The sequence below is a fragment of the Hippocampus comes genome, unplaced genomic scaffold (assembly GCF_001891065.2).
Source record: "Hippocampus comes isolate QL1 unplaced genomic scaffold, H_comes_QL1_v1.1 scaffold118, whole genome shotgun sequence".
Taxonomy (NCBI): domain Eukaryota; kingdom Metazoa; phylum Chordata; class Actinopteri; order Syngnathiformes; family Syngnathidae; genus Hippocampus; species Hippocampus comes.
In genome coordinates, this window is record NW_017805461.1 from 404,457 (window position 1) to 423,100 (window position 18,644).

At 40.1% G+C, this 18,644-nt stretch overlaps 2 protein-coding genes across 2 annotated transcripts; both read left to right on the top strand.

Moving 5' to 3' along the window:
• The first annotated feature begins 3 nt into the window (after nt 1–3).
• arsia (arylsulfatase family, member Ia) lies at nt 4–5,506 on the top strand. Its single transcript, XM_019874691.1, has 3 exons — nt 4–299; nt 2,051–2,430; nt 3,517–5,506. The coding sequence occupies exons 2-3, from the start codon at nt 2,117–2,119 to the stop codon at nt 4,913–4,915; spliced, it is 1,713 nt and encodes a 570-aa protein (XP_019730250.1). The 5' UTR covers nt 4–299; nt 2,051–2,116; the 3' UTR covers nt 4,916–5,506.
• A 5,328-nt stretch (nt 5,507–10,834) lies between these two features.
• On the top strand, nt 10,835–16,384 carry LOC109518751 (uncharacterized). Its single transcript, XM_019874792.1, has 6 exons — nt 10,835–11,187; nt 12,988–13,332; nt 13,422–13,682; nt 14,297–14,404; nt 15,096–15,203; nt 16,107–16,384. The coding sequence occupies exons 1-6, from the start codon at nt 11,139–11,141 to the stop codon at nt 16,175–16,177; spliced, it is 942 nt and encodes a 313-aa protein (XP_019730351.1). The 5' UTR covers nt 10,835–11,138; the 3' UTR covers nt 16,178–16,384.
• Nucleotides 16,385–18,644: the final 2,260 nt, after the last annotated feature.

Sequence of the window (18,644 nt, forward strand, 5' to 3'; positions counted from 1 at the left end):
TCTGATATTCTATGGCAAATATGACACTTTGTATCTTTGAGGCCAGGACAGTAGGTTTTTACCTGTCCAAGCTCCTTAGTCTCCAAACCTCCAAACTTACACAAGGAAGTTAAAACTTCAAGTGCACCCCTTTCTCACTCTGACCTGCTTTAAATTCTGCCTCTCTCGCTGGCACATTGCTTGTACCAGGGATCCCTCCCCTGCCCGGAAAACATCTTGCCCTTTATGGGAGGCTCATTAGTTACCCAACAGTCTTCATACTCACAAGTCTTCCTGCTGCCAACATCAACACGAGCAAGGTAAGATATGTTGCTCTGAGATGTTTGCACAGAATTTTGCGGATCTTATTTTAATCTGCAAACCTCAGCATCACAAGGCTCCTCAGCGGTAGCATTTAGACTACAGAGTTCAAAACCTTTGTGAAAGCTACAGTGTACAGTACAGTGAGATACGGTGAACATGTTGCCTTAGACGCCATACATGTCTATGAAGATGTGATTGAACTTTGGATCATAAGCTGTTCTTTTATCATCACAAGACAAGCGTTTTGAGAATGAGATACCAATGGAAAAAAAACATGCATGCAAGGGGACAGTTGAAATAAAATCTGATGACTATAGAAGTGTCTGGCTGTTTCCTCTCATAGTGTATATCCACACATGAACAAGCAGTTTTCATCTGACTCATACAAGCCGCAGACATCTTGCTTTTTGTCTCACAGCAAAGTCATAACACAAGATCAGAGAGAGAGGAACTCGGTTTACTTTCTTATCTTCACACTCAAACAAAACATTCTAAGAGGTTATAAATAACAATGAATCCATTTCTAACTGCAGAGGCCTATATTTTTTCCAACATTTATCATCTGTGATTTCCCCAGGCCTCTTGATATTTTTCAGTTTATCGCACTTGTTTTCTTTACTAAACTGCTAATTTTGCCACACCTGAAATGTTTTCTCTTACGCAATTTGCAACAATGGCTTGTAATTGAGAATTTTTCCTGACAACTGATACCAAACGTAACATCTTTCTTCCTTCCATATCGCTGTGTTAACACTCCACGGTCAGCAATCCTTGACACGAGGCAACAGGGGCTTGTTGGATGATTTGTAAAGCGAGTCTTTTACGCCTGCTTGGAAATGTTATCTGAGTCCGGGTCTGCCTCTTTCCTCGTAACTCTGCATTCGTCATGAAACAGCAGCAATATTAAGGGAATGTTTGTGAAAGTTTCTGAGTGTGGAACAGGGCCCCACAACTCAAGTCTTCCCCGCACGCTACGTTTTCTGACTGTGGGTCTGTCTGTGATCCCAAGTCCCATGGAGTGTTTTTCTTTGCTTTCTAGTCATGTGTCAAGATGTAAATGTGAGCCACTGGGATCATGTTTCATGCCATGGAATGTGGGGATGGTGGTTCTGATTAGATGTGATTACATATTAAATGGACCAACTTATAAAGTACATTGTAAAGGAAATATGGTGCTCGCTTCTGATAAGCTTTTGGTGAGAGCTCATTGTTATTCTACAGCTAACTCATCCAAGCATGCCTCTTGGAACTTGTCATGTTGGAACAGAGAAGGGCCTTCCCCAAACACTTCCCATGTATTTGTAAGGATCGATTTGACCACGGTGTCTAGATCAATTCCAGAATAATTAACGACTCGATCAAGAGATGCGGGCCAAATACTTGAACTTGAACTTCTAAATACATTCAACCACCTCCTGCCTGTTTACAAGAACGTTGAACTCTCAGAGCTGGAATGTGATCTACATTCATGAGTGCCACTTGGCTTTAGTAGAAACATTACTCTGTGTGTTTTTAAAGGTGGTAGGAAGCTGATGTTTTTTCAACCAAGCTGAGAGGTAAATGGGCGGTGTTAACTGGACCACTAGGGGAAGGAAAATGTTTTCCAAGGTGCTTTTAAACATTTTTGGAGTGGCAATGAACTCGGATGAAAGTGTGGCTGAGGCTCACAAACTTTCCAATCAAGCGTGCAAATTTGAGACATCAGAGCATGGTAGCAATTTTTTTTCTTTTTTCTTTTTTTTTTTAGCAACTGCAAGATGCTTTGGTGACATCACGCCAGAGACCGGATTGTTCGGCCTTTAGACGAATAACAATGGCTACAACGGCCCTAACGGGATTCTCCATGATGAGTCTTCTCAGTCTCGGATATCTGACCTGGGATCTGAATGGTCCGAATCAGGTCGAAAAAGATCCTGGTCAGACTTCTGGCAGAGGGTCTCTTGGTTCAAAGCCTCCTCACATAATCTTCATCATGACAGATGATCAGGGATTCAACGATATCGGCTATCACAGCTCTGACATAAAGACACCAGTGCTAGATAAGCTGGCTGCCGATGGGGTGAAGCTGGAGAATTATTACATCCAGCCCATATGCACGCCGTCCCGAAGCCAACTCATCACTGGGAGGTACAGTAGCTCTCTCATAGTGCAGTCTGCACAACTTTTCCACATTTTGAATAATCTACTCAGGAAAAAATGGGTTTAATGGCAATGTAACATTTGTTTTTTGTGAACCAAATCTTAAACACAAATGAGTTAACATGCAGACTTATTTTATAAGTGTTTGAATACTTTCCCAGATGTGTTTTGCACCGCAAGATTGTTTTAAATCATTCAATGTTATTCTAAAATACTAAAACTCTGACAGGTAACGACTGGTATCTCGATTTCAAAGTCAAGGTAGATTATGTTGGTGACGTTCAATTTTGAAGAACAGCAAAATGTTTTATTCATGTTACTCTCGTCTTGTCAGGTGTCATCATGTTGCTAGGTTCGTATTTGTGTCTTTGAAAGAGTAAAATAAAACCTCATGTCTTCTGGCTGCACAATAACAATATAATTTTATTTTATTTTATTTACCTGTACGTGTCACTTTAGCTCATCTGTAAAGAGTTTTGGAACGATGAGCAAAGCAGGAAACCCACCCCTGCTTGAACTCCTTTTACTTTGACGTCTTGCATTGCATGCCTGCTTGTGTGTGATTTGTGCAACACACATACAGTATAAAGCAGAGTATGAGTTGCATGTGATGGAAGGTAATGTGTATCATAAATGTAAAATACTGTAATTTTCTTTTGAACAAACAACAGGAATAATATGGCCATCCATACATCCATTGTCTGAACTGCTTTATCCTCATGAGGGTCGCGGGCATGCTGGTTGCCAGCCAATCGCAGCAACATGGCCATAGGTCAAATTTAAAAAGTCAGTTCATAAAAACATTTGTGTGCTTCACCATAACCTACGCTATGAGGATGGCTTTAGGACAATACTTTTATTTCTTTATCGCCACCAGTTTGGCCCAAAATAATCAAGGCTAGGTGTTTCTATGAAGAAGTCAACAGGTGTAGTTATTTAACGTTTGTATGACGAACAAGTGAGATATGACAATTTGCAAATGGAGGACATGTCAAGGAGAAAATGAGGACATTTGGTCAAACCAATACTGGAACACCCTTATCCACCTGACAGTGTTGCGTGGTTGTTCTGCAGGTACCAGATTCACACAGGTCTCCAGCACTCCATCATCCGCCCCCGCCAGCCCAACTGTCTCCCCTTTCACCATGTCACCCTCCCTCAGAGGCTGCAGGAGCTCGGGTACTCTACCCACATGGTGGGCAAGTGGCACCTGGGCTTTTACAAGAAGGAGTGCCTGCCAACACGACGTGGCTTTGACACATATTTTGGCTCCCTGACTGGTAGTGTCAACTACTACACCTACAACTCCTGTGACGGTCCGGGCCTGTGTGGTTATGACCTCCACGAAGGCGAGACAGTAGCCTGGCGTGAGAGGGGGAAATACTCCACCCATTTATACACACAGAGGGTCCGCAAAATCCTGGCAAGACACGATCCCCACACTCAGCCACTCTTTATCTACCTTTCCTTTCAAGCTGTTCACACACCCTTGCAGTCCCCACGAGAGTACATCTATCCGTACCGAGGGCTGGGCAATGTGGCTCGCAGGAAGTATGCTGCCATGGTTTCTGTGGTGGATGAGGCTGTTCGGAATATAACATATGCCCTCCGTAAATACGGCTACTATCAAAACAGCGTCATCATCTTTTCTACGGACAATGGGGGACAACCACTCTCTGGTGGCAACAATTGGCCACTTCGGGGGCGTAAAGGCACCTACTGGGAAGGTGGCATCCGAGGCTTGGGATTTGTGCACAGTCCTCTGTTAAGGAGGAAGAAGAGGGTGAGTAAAGCCTTGGTCCACATCACTGACTGGTACCCCACACTAGTACACCTGGCAGGTGGCAATGAGTCCCTTACTAAGAGCGTGGATGGATTTGATGTTTGGGAAGCCATCAGTGAAGGGAAGGAGTCTCCCAGATTGGAGATCCTACACAACATTGACCCTCTCTATAACCGTGCTCGGAGCGGATCCCTGCAGAAGGGATATGGGATTTGGAATACAGCCGTGCAGGCCTCAATCCGAGCTGGAGACTGGAAATTGCTGACCGGAGATCCTGGTTACGGAGACTGGACACCGCTGCAGGTGCTTCCGAGCTTCCCTGGCAGCTGGTGGAACCTTGAGAGGCACATTGAACCCAAGAAATCGGTATGGCTTTTCAACATCTCTGGAGACCCCTATGAACGTTTTGACCTCTCTGAACAGAGACCAGATGTTGTCAAAGAGTTGATGGCGAGACTGGTGTACTACAACCGTACCGCCGTCCCAGTGCGCTACCCATCAGAGGACCCGCGGGCTGAGCCCAGCCTGAATGGCGGTGCCTGGGTTCCATGGGTGGGAGACGAGGAAGAGCACAGCTGGGGCACCTTTTATCCGAAGAAGAATATGGACTGGAAGAAGAAGCTTAAACTGTCTTATAGCAGATCGTTTTTCAAGAGACTCAACACTAGGATCATGTCAAACAGGATATGAATATATAATCTTAAAACACATGGATATCACAGATTAAATGTTCAAGGAGGAAGGGCCTGGTGTGAATATTGAGAATCTGCAATTAATTATTGACTCCCCTCCACCCCCCAAAAATGTTCATAATTGGCTATACATGCCAGAAAATTGCAGCAAAACTCTACCTTTGTCTAAATGAAACTACTCAATTGACTTCAACATAGTTCTTTGACACCAATGAGCCATGTCATGGTCGCAAGACTCTTGTTTTTTTTTAAATGAGGCTCCTCAACTCACTTCAACATAATTCCATGGCACCAAGTGCCGCCACGGTGTTAAGAAAGACACATTTTTGTCTTATTGGAAGAGTGATGCAAGTCTGGATTCCAACTTTTTTTCCTTCTTCTTTAGGATTAAATATTATGTTATGTACATTTGACACAACTATTTCACATTCTGAATTGTCCACACATCATACAGATGATGTTCCTGTTGGTCAGAGCCAGGCTCATTGCCTTATTGCATAGGTGTTAAACTCAGGTCCGAGAGGGCCGCTGTCCGGCATGTTTTCCAAGTCTCCCTGTTGCAACACAACTGATTCAAATGATCAGATCATCAGCAAGCTCTGCGGAAGCCTGACATTGAACCTGTTCATTTGAATCAGGTGTGTTGCAACAGGCAGACTTGGAAAACATGCAGGACAGCGGCCCTTCAGGACCTGAGTTTGACACCTATGCCTAATTGTGATGACATTCAGTTGATCATAATATATTTAACGTTGCATTATAGATTTTATTTAAAGTGTTGTGTGTGTTTTGGCTGTAGACTCTAATTTGTACTGCAGCCCTTTCACTGTATGGGAAGACTCTGCTACCTCACAATTGTTCGTTTTCCTTTCAGGTAAATGTGCATCAATCGATCTATGAAAGGAATACTGACGGACATGAGCAATGTGTGCGCTAAATTACCAAGTTAATTACACATTGATTTTCATGTTGCTTTTGCCAAAAGAAGGTTAGCATGTTTGTTTCTCAATGCATGAATGTAGTGAATATGTTCACTCATCTATATTGTGACAAATCTACAGAAATACCATTCTAAAACAGCGAAACGACACAATGTTTTCAAAGATCTAGAAAGGTAAAACAATTTAACACATTTAGTGGCATTAAGAATGTGTCTCAAAATAATGAAGGTCAAAACATACTATGCATAAGAAAACTCATACCGGTAATAACAATTACAAGATAACTGGAACAATGTATGTATTTAGTCAGTGTTGTGAACAAAAAGGCTTGCAACAAATGTAACTCATTATGCATAAATGTGATGAATCCAGTGTATAATAAAGCAAACTTTAAGAATGTGCTTACCTTGTGTGTTTTAAAACAGTCCATTTCCCGCACCTCTTTAGCAGCTTCGTTATATGATGTCAACAACAGTGAAAATAATCACAATGGCACTGCCAAAAATGTCAAACAAGAGGCTGAGGAATGTATAATTGTCAAGTAGATTGAGATTTTGCATAGGCAAAGTATTTTAATGACACAAAGAACCTTGAATATAATTGTCATTACGTGAGGAAACGTAGCTGATGTATAAAAACAAACAAATTAAAACACATAGTACTCTATGGCACCATATAATGTACTATATGGCACCATATAATGGGCTCCACTATAACACCTTTTCTTCTGTAGGGAACATATAATATAATAAGAAGGCTGGCAGCACGGTGGACGACTGGTTAGCACGTTTGCCGACTGGTTAGCACGTTTGCCTCACGGTGCAGAGGTGCAGGGTTCGATTCCGGGTCCAGCCTGCCTGTGTGGAGTTTGCATGCTCTCCCCGTGCCTGCGTGGGTTTTCTCCGGCAACTCCGGTTTCCTCACACATTCCAAAAATATGCGGCAGGTTAATGGAACACTCTAAATTGTCCCTATGCGTGAGTATGAGCGTGAATAGTTGTTCGTCAATGTGTGCCCTGTGATTGGCTGGAAACCAGTTCAGGGTGGAGTTGGACTTCTGCCCCAAGTCAGCTGGGACAGGCTCCAGCACCCACTGCGACCCTGTTCAGGATAAGCGTTGTTGAATATACACAGCAGTCATGTTTATGAGGCTACAATGTTTGAATGCGAACATATAGACCAGGGGTCACCAACGTGGTGCCTGCGGGCACCAGGTAGCCCGTGAGGACCACACCAATAGCCCGCCAGTGCTAGGATTGTGATTTGCTTGTAGAAATTATGATTTAAAAATGCAAACACTGGCAATATTGTGAGACATCTTTTACGATGATCAGAGCCTGAAAATTAAAATCATTAAGTATTAAAAATAACACATTCTAATATTATTAAATGTAATTTGTGTAAATGTTATTTGAGACGTGTGTCAATTTGGTAGCCCTTCACACAATCAGGACACATGAAGTAGCTCTCACTCTCAAAAAGGTTGGTGACCCCTGATATAGACTACTTCAAGTCATGATTGCTGAGTAAAAATGACATCTCCAGCATTATTTCGCATGGACATTTTGAAAACACCACCACAGCGGATATCACAAAAATACTTTCGCTTGTAAAACATCTTTCAACTTTCAAGGTACTCAAATAAGTTTCATATTCACCTTCTGTATTTTAATTCACGTTTAATATTCAGGCATATTTTACATTTAAGAGACTTTTCCAACATACAATTTTGTCCAAGGGTGATCCATTCTCCAGTTGTGTTCACTGTTTGCTGAAGGTGGTACCAGGCAACAACCTTGAAACTGTGCTCTTTGATTCAAATCCAGCGACAGAGAGCTAGAAACCTTCAAAGGAGAAGTGAGAGACTTTACTCAACTTCCTTCCTTCTTGACTTACCCATTTCCTGTGAAATTACTGATAGTTCAAAGTCTCCGCATCAAACATACGAGAGAAGGCAGGAATATGGGACATGCTGTCATTCTTCTTCTGCTGTTTGGCGGCACAGTAAATGGTAATGTTTTCATCAGGAGTAACGCATCAATAATAATGAACTGTAAGTATCAATGTTTTGCTCCTACTTTGTACTTGCAGCTTTCCTTCCTCCGGGTGAATCTCAATGCAACAGCACCCTACAGGACTCTCATTGCTCTGCCACTCTTGGAGGGTCGATCTACATCCAATTGATGGTCGACGTGAGCGGCCATCAGCTGAGATGCAAGAAACTCCTTCCCAGCGGACCCATAGTTGTGTTTACGGTGAAAAAAGAAAAGCCAATGATACAGGAAGTCTTCATGAACAGAACGCAGTTCTTCATGAACAATGGGACTTTAAAAATTTCCTGTGTTGAGAGGACTGACTCAGGACAATACGTAGTGGAAGTCTTTGACCCGAATGGGCGCAGTGTCAAAATTATTACGGTGGAACTTGAGGTTCAGGGTAAGTATGAAGAGTTGCAATACAAAAGCAGGCAGTTCTATTTTTCTGAATTGAGCACAATCATTTTATTTTTATTGCTACTTTCAGGTTAAAGACAACAATTTTTATTTACAGTTAATATAAAGTTAATTATATGTTATACAATTCACTAAAAGCTTGCTTTTTGAATAACCATATAATAAATTCCTTCCACGAGAAAAACGATACAAATGACGGCTTTCATATTTAACTACAGAAGCTATTTATTTAATACTACTTGAATACTACTACTTCTGTTGAAATGAAACTTCAGAGTACACTTCAACATATTTCCTTGGCATCAAGATGCGACCAGATTGTCCCGAAGCAAAACTGCTAATTTGGTCAAAAGACAAAAAAAGCGAATCGGGAAGTTTACTGTAAACAACAAAAAATAGCTTAAAAAAATGGTCTGCATATAAAGCAAATTCGCAAATGGTGAGTTGAAAATATGCAGGAGTTCACTGTACTTGATATTAAATGAATTGTATTGTTCTTATTGTATTTTGTGGCCCATAAAGAATGAATCCTATGATGATGACTGAATTAAAGTCTCATATTTGCTGACATGATGTCACATATGATGAACGTTTCAATTCTTGAGGGATAGATGTCATGGGTTCCATTTTGGGCCCTGGCCTTTCTGTGTGGAGTTTGCATGTTCTCTCTGTGCCTGCGTGGTTTTTCTCCGGGTACTCTGGTTTCCTCACACATTCCTAAAACATACACAGTCGGTTAATGGAACACACTAAATTTTCCCGAGGTGTGATTGTGAGTGCGAATGGTTGTTTGTCTGTGTGTACCATCCCTGTGATTGGCTTCCAACCAGTTCAGGGTGTACCCCGCCAACTCCCGAAGACAGCTAGGATAGGCCCCAAAACGCCCGTGACCCTCATATATCCATTTAAACCTAAGACCCCTGTGGAACCTCTATTTTGCAGTTTCTAATTTAATTTTCGCCCATCATATCCTCATCTCTATTTTGAGTTAAATGAATTATGAATTTTTATTTTGCTGTTACATTTGCTGCCTCTTCTTTTCAGAAAACCGTTTTTCCATCCTGATTCCAGTTTGTTCAGCACTGGCCGCTTTGCTTGTAATCGTGGTCTTGTCTTGTTACGTTTACAAGAAAACAAGGCAAAAGAGGAAGTCAGGTATGGCTTGGTCGCAAACATATTGTACAAATTAATTATTGTGACAAAATGACATTTTAGTTTTCTGACTTTTTTCAAGGTTCAAGGGAGTCCAAGAAAAAAAAGATTGCAGTTGAATACTGGAAAACCAGTGATCATGTGCAAGACAATTTTCATCACTGACTGCATTAAATAAGTAAATATAATTCTGAGTGCAATAATGCATTAGGAGTTGTATTATGTATCTTATTTTAATACTGTGTGTTACTTACGTGTCAGCGTGCAGGATATCCATTTCAGTTTGTGTAACTATTCAGAATGAAGTTGTGTACAGTATTTTTGTTCTGCAAAATATGTAATAGTTGGACTTATAAATCTATGAGATGAAAAGCTTATCAACTTCTGTCTTATTGTGATCCTTAAATTGTTTCACCTATGACTTTACAAAAGAGAGCACTGCACTCATCAAACCAAAATACATTCTGCTCTTATAAGTAATGTATTCTGAAAGACAGATTGTGGCAATGCTATATGATACTTCTGTTGTATTGATGTTGTGAATTTTATGTATAAAGAATGTTAGTAAATTTTGACAATCGTGTCTAAATAAAATTTAAAAAGACTCATCACGCAATGTTTTTTTTTTTAAATTGATTGCACATATAAAAATTGACGGTTGTAGCAAAAGAAACACAGTGGACCTCAGGAAAGGAGAGAGCCATGAATAGTGAAAATTCATGTATAATTGATGCCCATAGAAATGCATTTGGTAGAACTAATAATAAAAAAATATACTGTATATAAATAAAAATGTACACACAAAAGATTCTTCCAAAAATGCTGATAACCTTTAACATGGGTTTTCCATTGGCTTCCCCTACCCTCCCCACCCAAAAATAAATAAAAATTAAATGTTAAAAAAAAAAAAAAAGAAAAAAATCAGGAAAATTAATCTTCAGGTGCAGAACCGTGAGTGTGCGGGCCTCCAATGCATTTCATATCACCAGTCAAAGTTAAGGGAGTGCCACAAGGACAGCAATTTCAGCGGTTTCTGGTGTGGTGGAGGTTTCAGCTTATTCCAAATACCCACATGGGTTCTGGGATATGGCCAGATCATTGTGGCAGCTCCACCCATAAGCTTGGTGGAGGTCTCCAGCGATTGTGGATTGGCTCCATATCAGACACATGTTTGCTTGTCCCAGAAAAGTCATCATAAAACTGACTTTAATGGGACAAAAACAAGATGCCTCCATTCATGGATCATTTTGAATACTGCAGGGCTGGGAGGTGGAATCTTTCTCAGCTGACTTTGGGCAAAGGGTAAACTCCACCCTGAAGTGATTGCCAGTCAATCACAGGCACATACCGGAACAGATGCTGTTACTGCTGACACTCACATTCACAGTGGCACTGAGTGGGAACTGACTGCACGGCAGTCAGGAGAGGAAAATACTCCACCATTACTGTCCCTTGTATTTTTTTCCACTAATTCACAAAACTCCTTTTTTAAACTTAAACATAAGTCTTTGTGTATGTATAAAGCCCCTTAGGAATGTCAAGATTATTCTTGATTAAAAAGTGAAAAAAATAAAACGGGAAGTTGAATTTCCTTTCCCTCCCTGCCTATGAAATGTAAAGAAATACAAAGAAACTGCTCACTCAACAATTTCCCGAGCGTCAGTCGAGGAAGACCATGAGGAATTCAGCTGGACTACTGGTGATGCTGGTCACAGTTTCGAGAGGTGAGACTCTCCTAATTGTCTACAACATCTTTTAAGTAAAAAGTAAATTAGCACTCAGTTGAGTGCATATTTCTGCCGAAGCTAAACTGCTTGAAATTGCGCAACATTGTCGTCGTGTTTGAAAACGCAGCACAGTGCAAAGCACAGCTTTCAGTTTCAGGAGTGGGAATTTGTTCTTAGTTGATTAAGAAACAAACATAATTGAAATTAAGAATCATTGGACGACTAGACTTTCTGACCAGATTTAGTTTCATTACATCCTAAAATGCGCCACTGAAGTCATTCAAAATGTTTTGGACCCTTTTGCTCTTTCCTTTACAGCTATGGATTGGCTTTGCATTTTGGGGAAAATGCCAAGTTAAATTTGGTTCATAGATCTGTAAAAATGGAGGTGTCTAGTTATTTAATGATCTTTCATTTTACATGTACAGTGGTATTGTGGGATGGCTGACTTTATTTTTAAGCTTTATTTCAGCCCGGTCATTTTTAACCTGTTCACATTTTATCTATTGATTCTTTGTCTTTTTTTAATTCACTGTGTATGATTGTTGAAATAAACCTCACATTAACCTATTTGACAATATGTGATATGATAATTTGATTTGCTTGTTTTCCATTTCATAAGCAGTGATAGTTAGGACAGTGGTCAAGGAGATCATGGTTGACGATGGTTGAAGCCAAGAAGAATTCTTTTTTGCTGCGCTCACTGTATCTGCTCCCTTTTGGTTCTATATTAAGGAAGCATGGTATTTCCTTCCACTCCTATGCGGATGACTGTCAGATGTATGTCCCGCTGAGCAAGAAAGACGCTTTCTCATTGAGGCCACTTTTATTCTGCCTGGAGGAAATCAAGACCTGGATGGCACAAAATTTCTTGAATTTCAATGAAAAGAAGACAGAGGTGATGGTGTTTGGTCCCAGTGGCCGTTGTTCATCCGATCCTGCGGACTTGGGCCCCCTGGCTCCTTATCTTAAGCCAACAGTCTCGAACTTGGGTATTAAACAGGACAGTGATTTTGAATTGGACTGGCAAATTGGTGCCGTTGTTAAATCTAGCTTCTTTCATCTTAGGCGGCTGGCCAAAATTCAAAATTCTCCTTTCTCATGAGTACTTTGAAACAGTAATTCATGCCTTTGTCACATCCTGGCTGGATTATAATAATGCACTTTACTTTGGAGTCATTAGGCGTCTCTTGGTGGTCCAGAATGCTGCTCGCCTCTTGACTGGCACTCGTAAGAGGGAACACATCACTCCTACTCTGGCATCCCTTCACTGGCTCCTTATACATTCTAGATTCTATTCTTTGTTTTCACATCTTTAAATGGCCTTGCTCCACCTTACCTCTATGCCCGGTGCCTCAGGTCTGCGGACCAGACACTATTCGAGGTACTGAGAACTAAGCGGAAGCTCAGACGGGATCGAGCCTTGACTGTTTCTAGTCCCCCTCTTTAGAACGGCCCCCCGCTGAACGTTTGGCAAGCCCGCTCGCTGACCCCATCTTTAAAACCCATCTTGAAAATCATTTTTATTCTTTGGCTTTTGACTCAGTTGATTTTTGACTGTTTTTGTGTTGTACTGTCTTTTTTTAAAAATTAATTTGTTGTTTTATAGTTTGTTGTATTAATTGTTTTTGCTCCATGTACAGCACTTTGTACACAGAGGTGGTTGTTTTAAAGTGCTCTATAAATACAGTTGAGCTGAGAAAGATAAAAACTAAATCTGTCAGTCTGTCCTCGAAGAAATATCCCTAATTACGATAAAAGTCATGATATTTATTTTTATTTTTGTATTTTTAATAGGTGTGGCCCAATTCTGCGATGGCAGAAAGGATGGAGCTGTGTGTTACGGAACACTGGCAGGAGATACTTTCCTTCAGCTGAATGATGGAAACTACTTCAGATATATTAGGTGGTGGAAAACCACCAATTACAAGAATATAACGACAACAAAACAGTTCATAATACCTACAGGGCAGATAAGGACTAGAAAGTCTGACTTGTCTAAGATCAAACACATCTTTTATCCAACGAGAGGAATTTTGTGGATCAAAAACCTGAGCAGGGCTGACAGTGGCAGCTACAGTTTTTCATTTCTTGCCCGAAATGGAAATGCAGGTATTCAGACACTGTGGTTGTATGTTGAGGGTGAGTAACTACCTTTGATATTTTCAATGTTACAGAAACCCTATATAAAAATCTACAATAATTGCTTGTGGATGTCAAACTTTTCTCAGCTCCTATCACATCCGTACATCTGGCCTCTGAGTGTCTGTCCCAAGGCGAGCAGTTGGTGTCTTGTCTGGTGTCCGAGGGTGCCGACAGTGTTGAATACAGCTGGACTCTGAACCAACAACTGCTGGAGGACATGGAACTCCTCTCCGGACATGTTCAAGCCAACACCATCGTCCTGAAACAGCATGTCTCAGGATGGCTGATCTGCTATGCTAGAAATCACATCAGTAGCCATTTGAAAGGAGTTTACATATCTACTTGCGGTATGAAGAATACAATTGGACCTTTAACGTGGAATGACCAACATGTACTGTTGTCGAATTTGTAGTTCAACCCCAAATTTGGGGAAAAAAATATGCATCATAAGTAAAATCCAACTTGAAGGAACGAATGATACACAACACATTAATTCTAGCGATACCTATGAAATGCCGGAGGGAATTCTCAGGCCATATAATTGATGGCAAGTGGCCTATTCTGGTTGTTTTAGAAAATATTTCGCTTCTCATCCGAGCAGCCTCGTTGCATGAAGTGCTCAGATGAGTGGTGAAACGTCCTCTAAAACAACCATTTGCTCTGAGAATTAAATGACCCGGATAAATGAGAATATTTGTCGGCATTAAATGGGATTATTCTGCAAAAACGTTCCTGCTCCATGTCTGTCATTTATCTTTAACATTGAGTGCTGTAATTTTAATGTTATTTAAGATATCCTATGTTAAACTGTTGTTGCTAACATCGGTGGTTGTTAATATAGTATTCTTTGTTCTTCCTCTTTCTCTCTCTCTCTCTCTCTCTCTCTCTCTCTCTCTCTCTCTCTCTCTCTCTCTCTCTCTCTCTCTATCTCTCTCTCTCTCTCTCTCTCTCTCTCTCTCAGGTTTTGTGTTTGTTAACTGCAGTTCAAACGGGATTCTTACATCAGAATGGAGGCCTGTCAATTACTCAATGTGTCATGGACCAATCCATACCGTCACCTCCTATCAAAGTAGGGATCCCGACAACCTAAACTCAAGCCAATTCTGCAACAGTACTTTATTTAGTTTCGTACGGGACTATTTACACAAGAGCATTTTTACACGCCCCCCCCCCCCGCCCCCCAAAGGACCAAAAAAAAACATTGTTTGGCATCTACAAACCTCAAAAAAGTGATAGTTTTTGAAAACAATAGCAATTAAATTTTAGGCCCCTGAGTGTATATTTATTGTTGCCACTTTTTCCAATGGAGTCACTTTACTTCAGGTTTTGCACAAGATGGAATGCTCAATTACTGCAACAGATGCTGTTTTTTGTTTTACATTCATGGTCCTAGAAGTTTCAAACAAATAATTCAAATAGTTATGACCCGACTACTGCATTTAGAGTCAGTTATTGATAGATAGAGCAGACTTTATGTACAAATTTCTGTTACATTGGCAACCTAGGAACGGAACTCTGTTGTGACCTGAGGAGCCCTGTACACCACTAAAGGCCTTGAGCATCTCTCATGGCACAATATGTGCTACAGCACCCTGTTTGGGATTTTGCCATTGAATGACCTAAAGGCATATCATTGTAGAACTCTTTTGACGATTTGGGGGGGTGAATACATTTGTGGTTGTTTTTATGTGAACTTCGTTAACTGGACACTTGTTCCCAAGACATATAACCTTCAAAATGTTTGTGTTTTGACAAAACAGGTTTAGTGTTGAACATCCGTAACAGCTTTTTGGCAGTGATCATTCTCTTAATGACCGGTATGGTGATCTTCTACACTCTGAAGAAAAAAGCGAACAAAACGCATGAAGGTAAAATGTTTATGGATTAAACCTGCCTGGTTTGATTTTGGCTGTCCATCGTTCCATCCACTTTCTTTAGCACTTGTTCTCATTAGGGTCACAGGTGACTTTGGGGGAGTGGCAGGTACAACCTGGGCTGGTTGCCAACCAATCACAGGACACATTGAGACAAACAACAACTGCCACTCACACTCACACCTACAAACAATTTAGCGTTGTCAATAAACCTAGCCTGCAGGATTTCGGACTGTGGGAGAAAACTGACGTAAAACCAACAAAAGTACGGTGAGAGCATGCAAACTCCACATGTAAGGCCTTAAGCCAAGATTCATATCAACAATCTCGAGTTTGAGGAAGATGTCTTAACCCTGTGCGAGCAATTGCAGGTCAAAAGGTGCAAATTGTGATTACATTAGCACATCGTGGATTAGGTGGATGAACAAATTCAGTTCAAAAACAAGATGAATTTCAAATGCAGTATGATTTAAAAAAAAAATCTCCCTCTCAATATAAAACACACACACACACACACACACACACACACACGCGCGCGCGTCTATCTATCTCACTATCCATAAAACAAAGAATGTAAAATGTCATTAAAGTGGATACACTAACCTTTTAACATCGAATGGAAGAACATTTGATTGTTCTTCCTTCGACTATATTCACTGGCATGATAGATGACCCGATATGCATTATTTGTAGGAAATGAAAGGTTTTTGTGAGAATTAAGTTAAATTTGATCATTACCGAGGGCACACTTTAGGATCACTCCCCTTGTGGAATGGCAATTTGCAGTGGCTGTTTTCACTCTGTACTGTATAAAATGCAGCAAATTGTGGAGTTTTCTCTTACTGTTTTGGTGTATGAATATTGTATTAACATATTTGTGTGCCATTGTTTCCGCAGTTGAGAAAGACCAGGAAATAATGTATGTTAATGTACCAAGGGAAATACTGGTGGATGCAAGAGAAAGATGAGAAAGTATGGCCAAGTTCAGTTTTCAGAGCCTCGAAGATGAAGAACAAGTTTTTTTTTTTCATGAACCAAGCCATGCTAACACACTATGAAAATAACAATCCATACAATCATACAGTGTTATTAAAAACAAACCAAAAAACCCCCACAGGTGTCGGTGATGCATTGATGCACTAGTGTATAAATAAAAGCAAGAATTACCCTCTAAATGACCCCTTGATTATCGAAAAATATGAAAAGTATAAAGTTTAATACACAAGGAGAAAATGGGGAGGACTGGGCTGCATAATCCTGTGAAAACTGGGAAAAATCAAAAACATGAAAAATTATTTGCGAATGTGTGAATCTGTGGGTGTAGAACTGCTTTTCGGCAGGGGTTGACTAGTTTGAAATTATGATGATATAACACCAACAATCACCACTGGATGACAGAGGTGTTAATTGTGCTTGCTGGGTCTTACACTGCCCTATGCTACAACGTGAGTTGGCCTAATATGTTTTTGTGGATTTGGAATGATATGCAGGCGGCACGAGGGACGACTGGTTAGCACATCGACCTCACAGTGCAGAGGTGCAGGGTTCGATTTCGGCTCCGGCCTTCCTATGTAGAGCTTGCATGTTCTTCCCGTGCCTGTGTGGGTTTCCTCCAGATTCTCTGGTTTCCTCCCACATTCCGAAAACATGCATGGAATGGAATGATGTGCATGAAAACCATCTCAGTAGTACCTCATTAATGTTACCATTTTGAGTGAGTTGATTTTTCTGAAAAAAAAATGGACAAAAGGAGTTCTTGCACTTGTTGATGTTGATTTTTTTTTTCAGCACGTTTCTGCCGCCTTTGAATGTTTTGTTTAAATGTAAGAATGTAATGTATGTGAAAAATTGATGTGATTGTTTTGTTCCCCCAACCCTTTGTTGTTGGGTCAGGATAGTGGTTTTTAATTTAATTAATTAATTATTAAAATTAAATTTCTGCAAATTTCCCCAGTGTGGGACAAATAAAGGTGATCTTATCTTATCTTATCTTATCTTATCTTAATACTGTACATGCATTGAATAATTCGAAAAATGAAATATTTTAAGAGCACAAATTTTGCATGTCTGCACACATTTTGTTCATATTTACAACAGCATATTTGCTATACATCTGGTTAAGGGAGTACATGTGGCCCCCCAGTAGCACTGATGAAAAATTTTGGCCCACTCCAAAATTTAAATTGCCCATCCCTGGTCGAGAATATCATCAAGATTTCCGATTTTCTTTCATAATATTTCCTATTTCCTAGAATACTGGTCCTCTTTCTGTATACATACAATCTGTATATAAAACAGATTGTATACAAAAAGAACACAACAACTGGATGTGTTTATTTACAGTACAGTTTGTACACTATTATATTCAATGTGTTTGTACCATATTTTACCAGAAGAGGGAGCCAAAGTACAATAGTGAGGGAAAGTGCATTTCCAATCGGACAGCATTCATTATTTTGAGTCTTGAACATTTTTCTTGTCTTGTCTTGTCTTGAAAAACACTTTGCCAAATGAAGAAGAACAAAACACAAAAAAATTATGCCGGGCATTGCCTCAAATAGTTGACCAATGGACTGTTTGGTTCAACTTATTTCCAACCAGTTCAGCGCCTAAGCAAGTAAAAATCAAATATGCAGGTCTGTTGTAATCAATTTAACTGGTGCCGGTATTAGTTCAAAATCAACTTTGGATGTATGAAAGCCTAAAAGCAGTCAAGGTGTTGTTATTTTCATTGCTTTCGGCATTTGAGGTTCAGTTTTCTGTTAATTGTGAACAGAAGCACGTCGTTCTTTGACCTCTATAACTTTGTTTCTTGAATCTCTCTACATCATGAATCTGACTGCAGTTGGCGCCCATGTTTCATCTCGTCGTCTGTCCTCTGTGAGCATCAATGTACATCATCGCCTTTGAGTGAGGATGATCAAGGTCTTGTTCGTGTTACATGTCTTGATGTTCTCCGAGTAAACCAATTTTAAAATATCAGTTTTTTTTTTCTTTTGTGAATGGAATTTAAGAAGTTATTCTGAGCATGCATCAGACCTTTGTATTTACTGAACTTACAATATTTGGATTTTTATTTTTTACCTCAACCTTGACTTTTACTTCTCAACAGTTGTGCATCTGACTTGTTTGGAGAGTTCCTTGTGCTTCCCGGCTTTGTTCAGATTGTTTGTACAGATCCTTCATAAAAATCTGATCAAAAAAATCATTTTAATTAGAACTTATCACAAAATGGGTATGAAAGAATAAGAAGAATAAGAAAAACACTTTGGCAAGGCACTGTATTTTCAGTTGTCTGCAATGAACATCAACAAAATGGAGAAAGTGATTTAAGAAAGTGATAGCCACAATACAACATAAATCGAAGCATACCAAGATAAAATAAAGTAATTCAACTGGGTTGGATAGGACAAATATGCAACTCGTGTCTGTGTA

Bases quoted from the DNA above. Each gene is read 5' to 3' on its own strand.
- arsia (XM_019874691.1), top strand. From the start codon at position 2,117: ATGGCTACAACGGCCCTAACGGGATTCTCCATGATGAGTCTTCTCAGT. The intron at 2,431-3,516 runs GTACAGTAGCTC...GTTGTTCTGCAG, and splicing joins AGCCAACTCATCACTGGGAG to GTACCAGATTCACACAGGTC.
- LOC109518751 (XM_019874792.1), top strand. From the start codon at position 11,139: ATGAGGAATTCAGCTGGACTACTGGTGATGCTGGTCACAGTTTCGAGA. The intron at 13,683-14,296 runs GTATGAAGAATA...TCTCTCTCTCAG, and splicing joins AGTTTACATATCTACTTGCG to GTTTTGTGTTTGTTAACTGC. The intron at 15,204-16,106 runs GTAAAATGTTTA...TTGTTTCCGCAG, and splicing joins AGCGAACAAAACGCATGAAG to TTGAGAAAGACCAGGAAATA.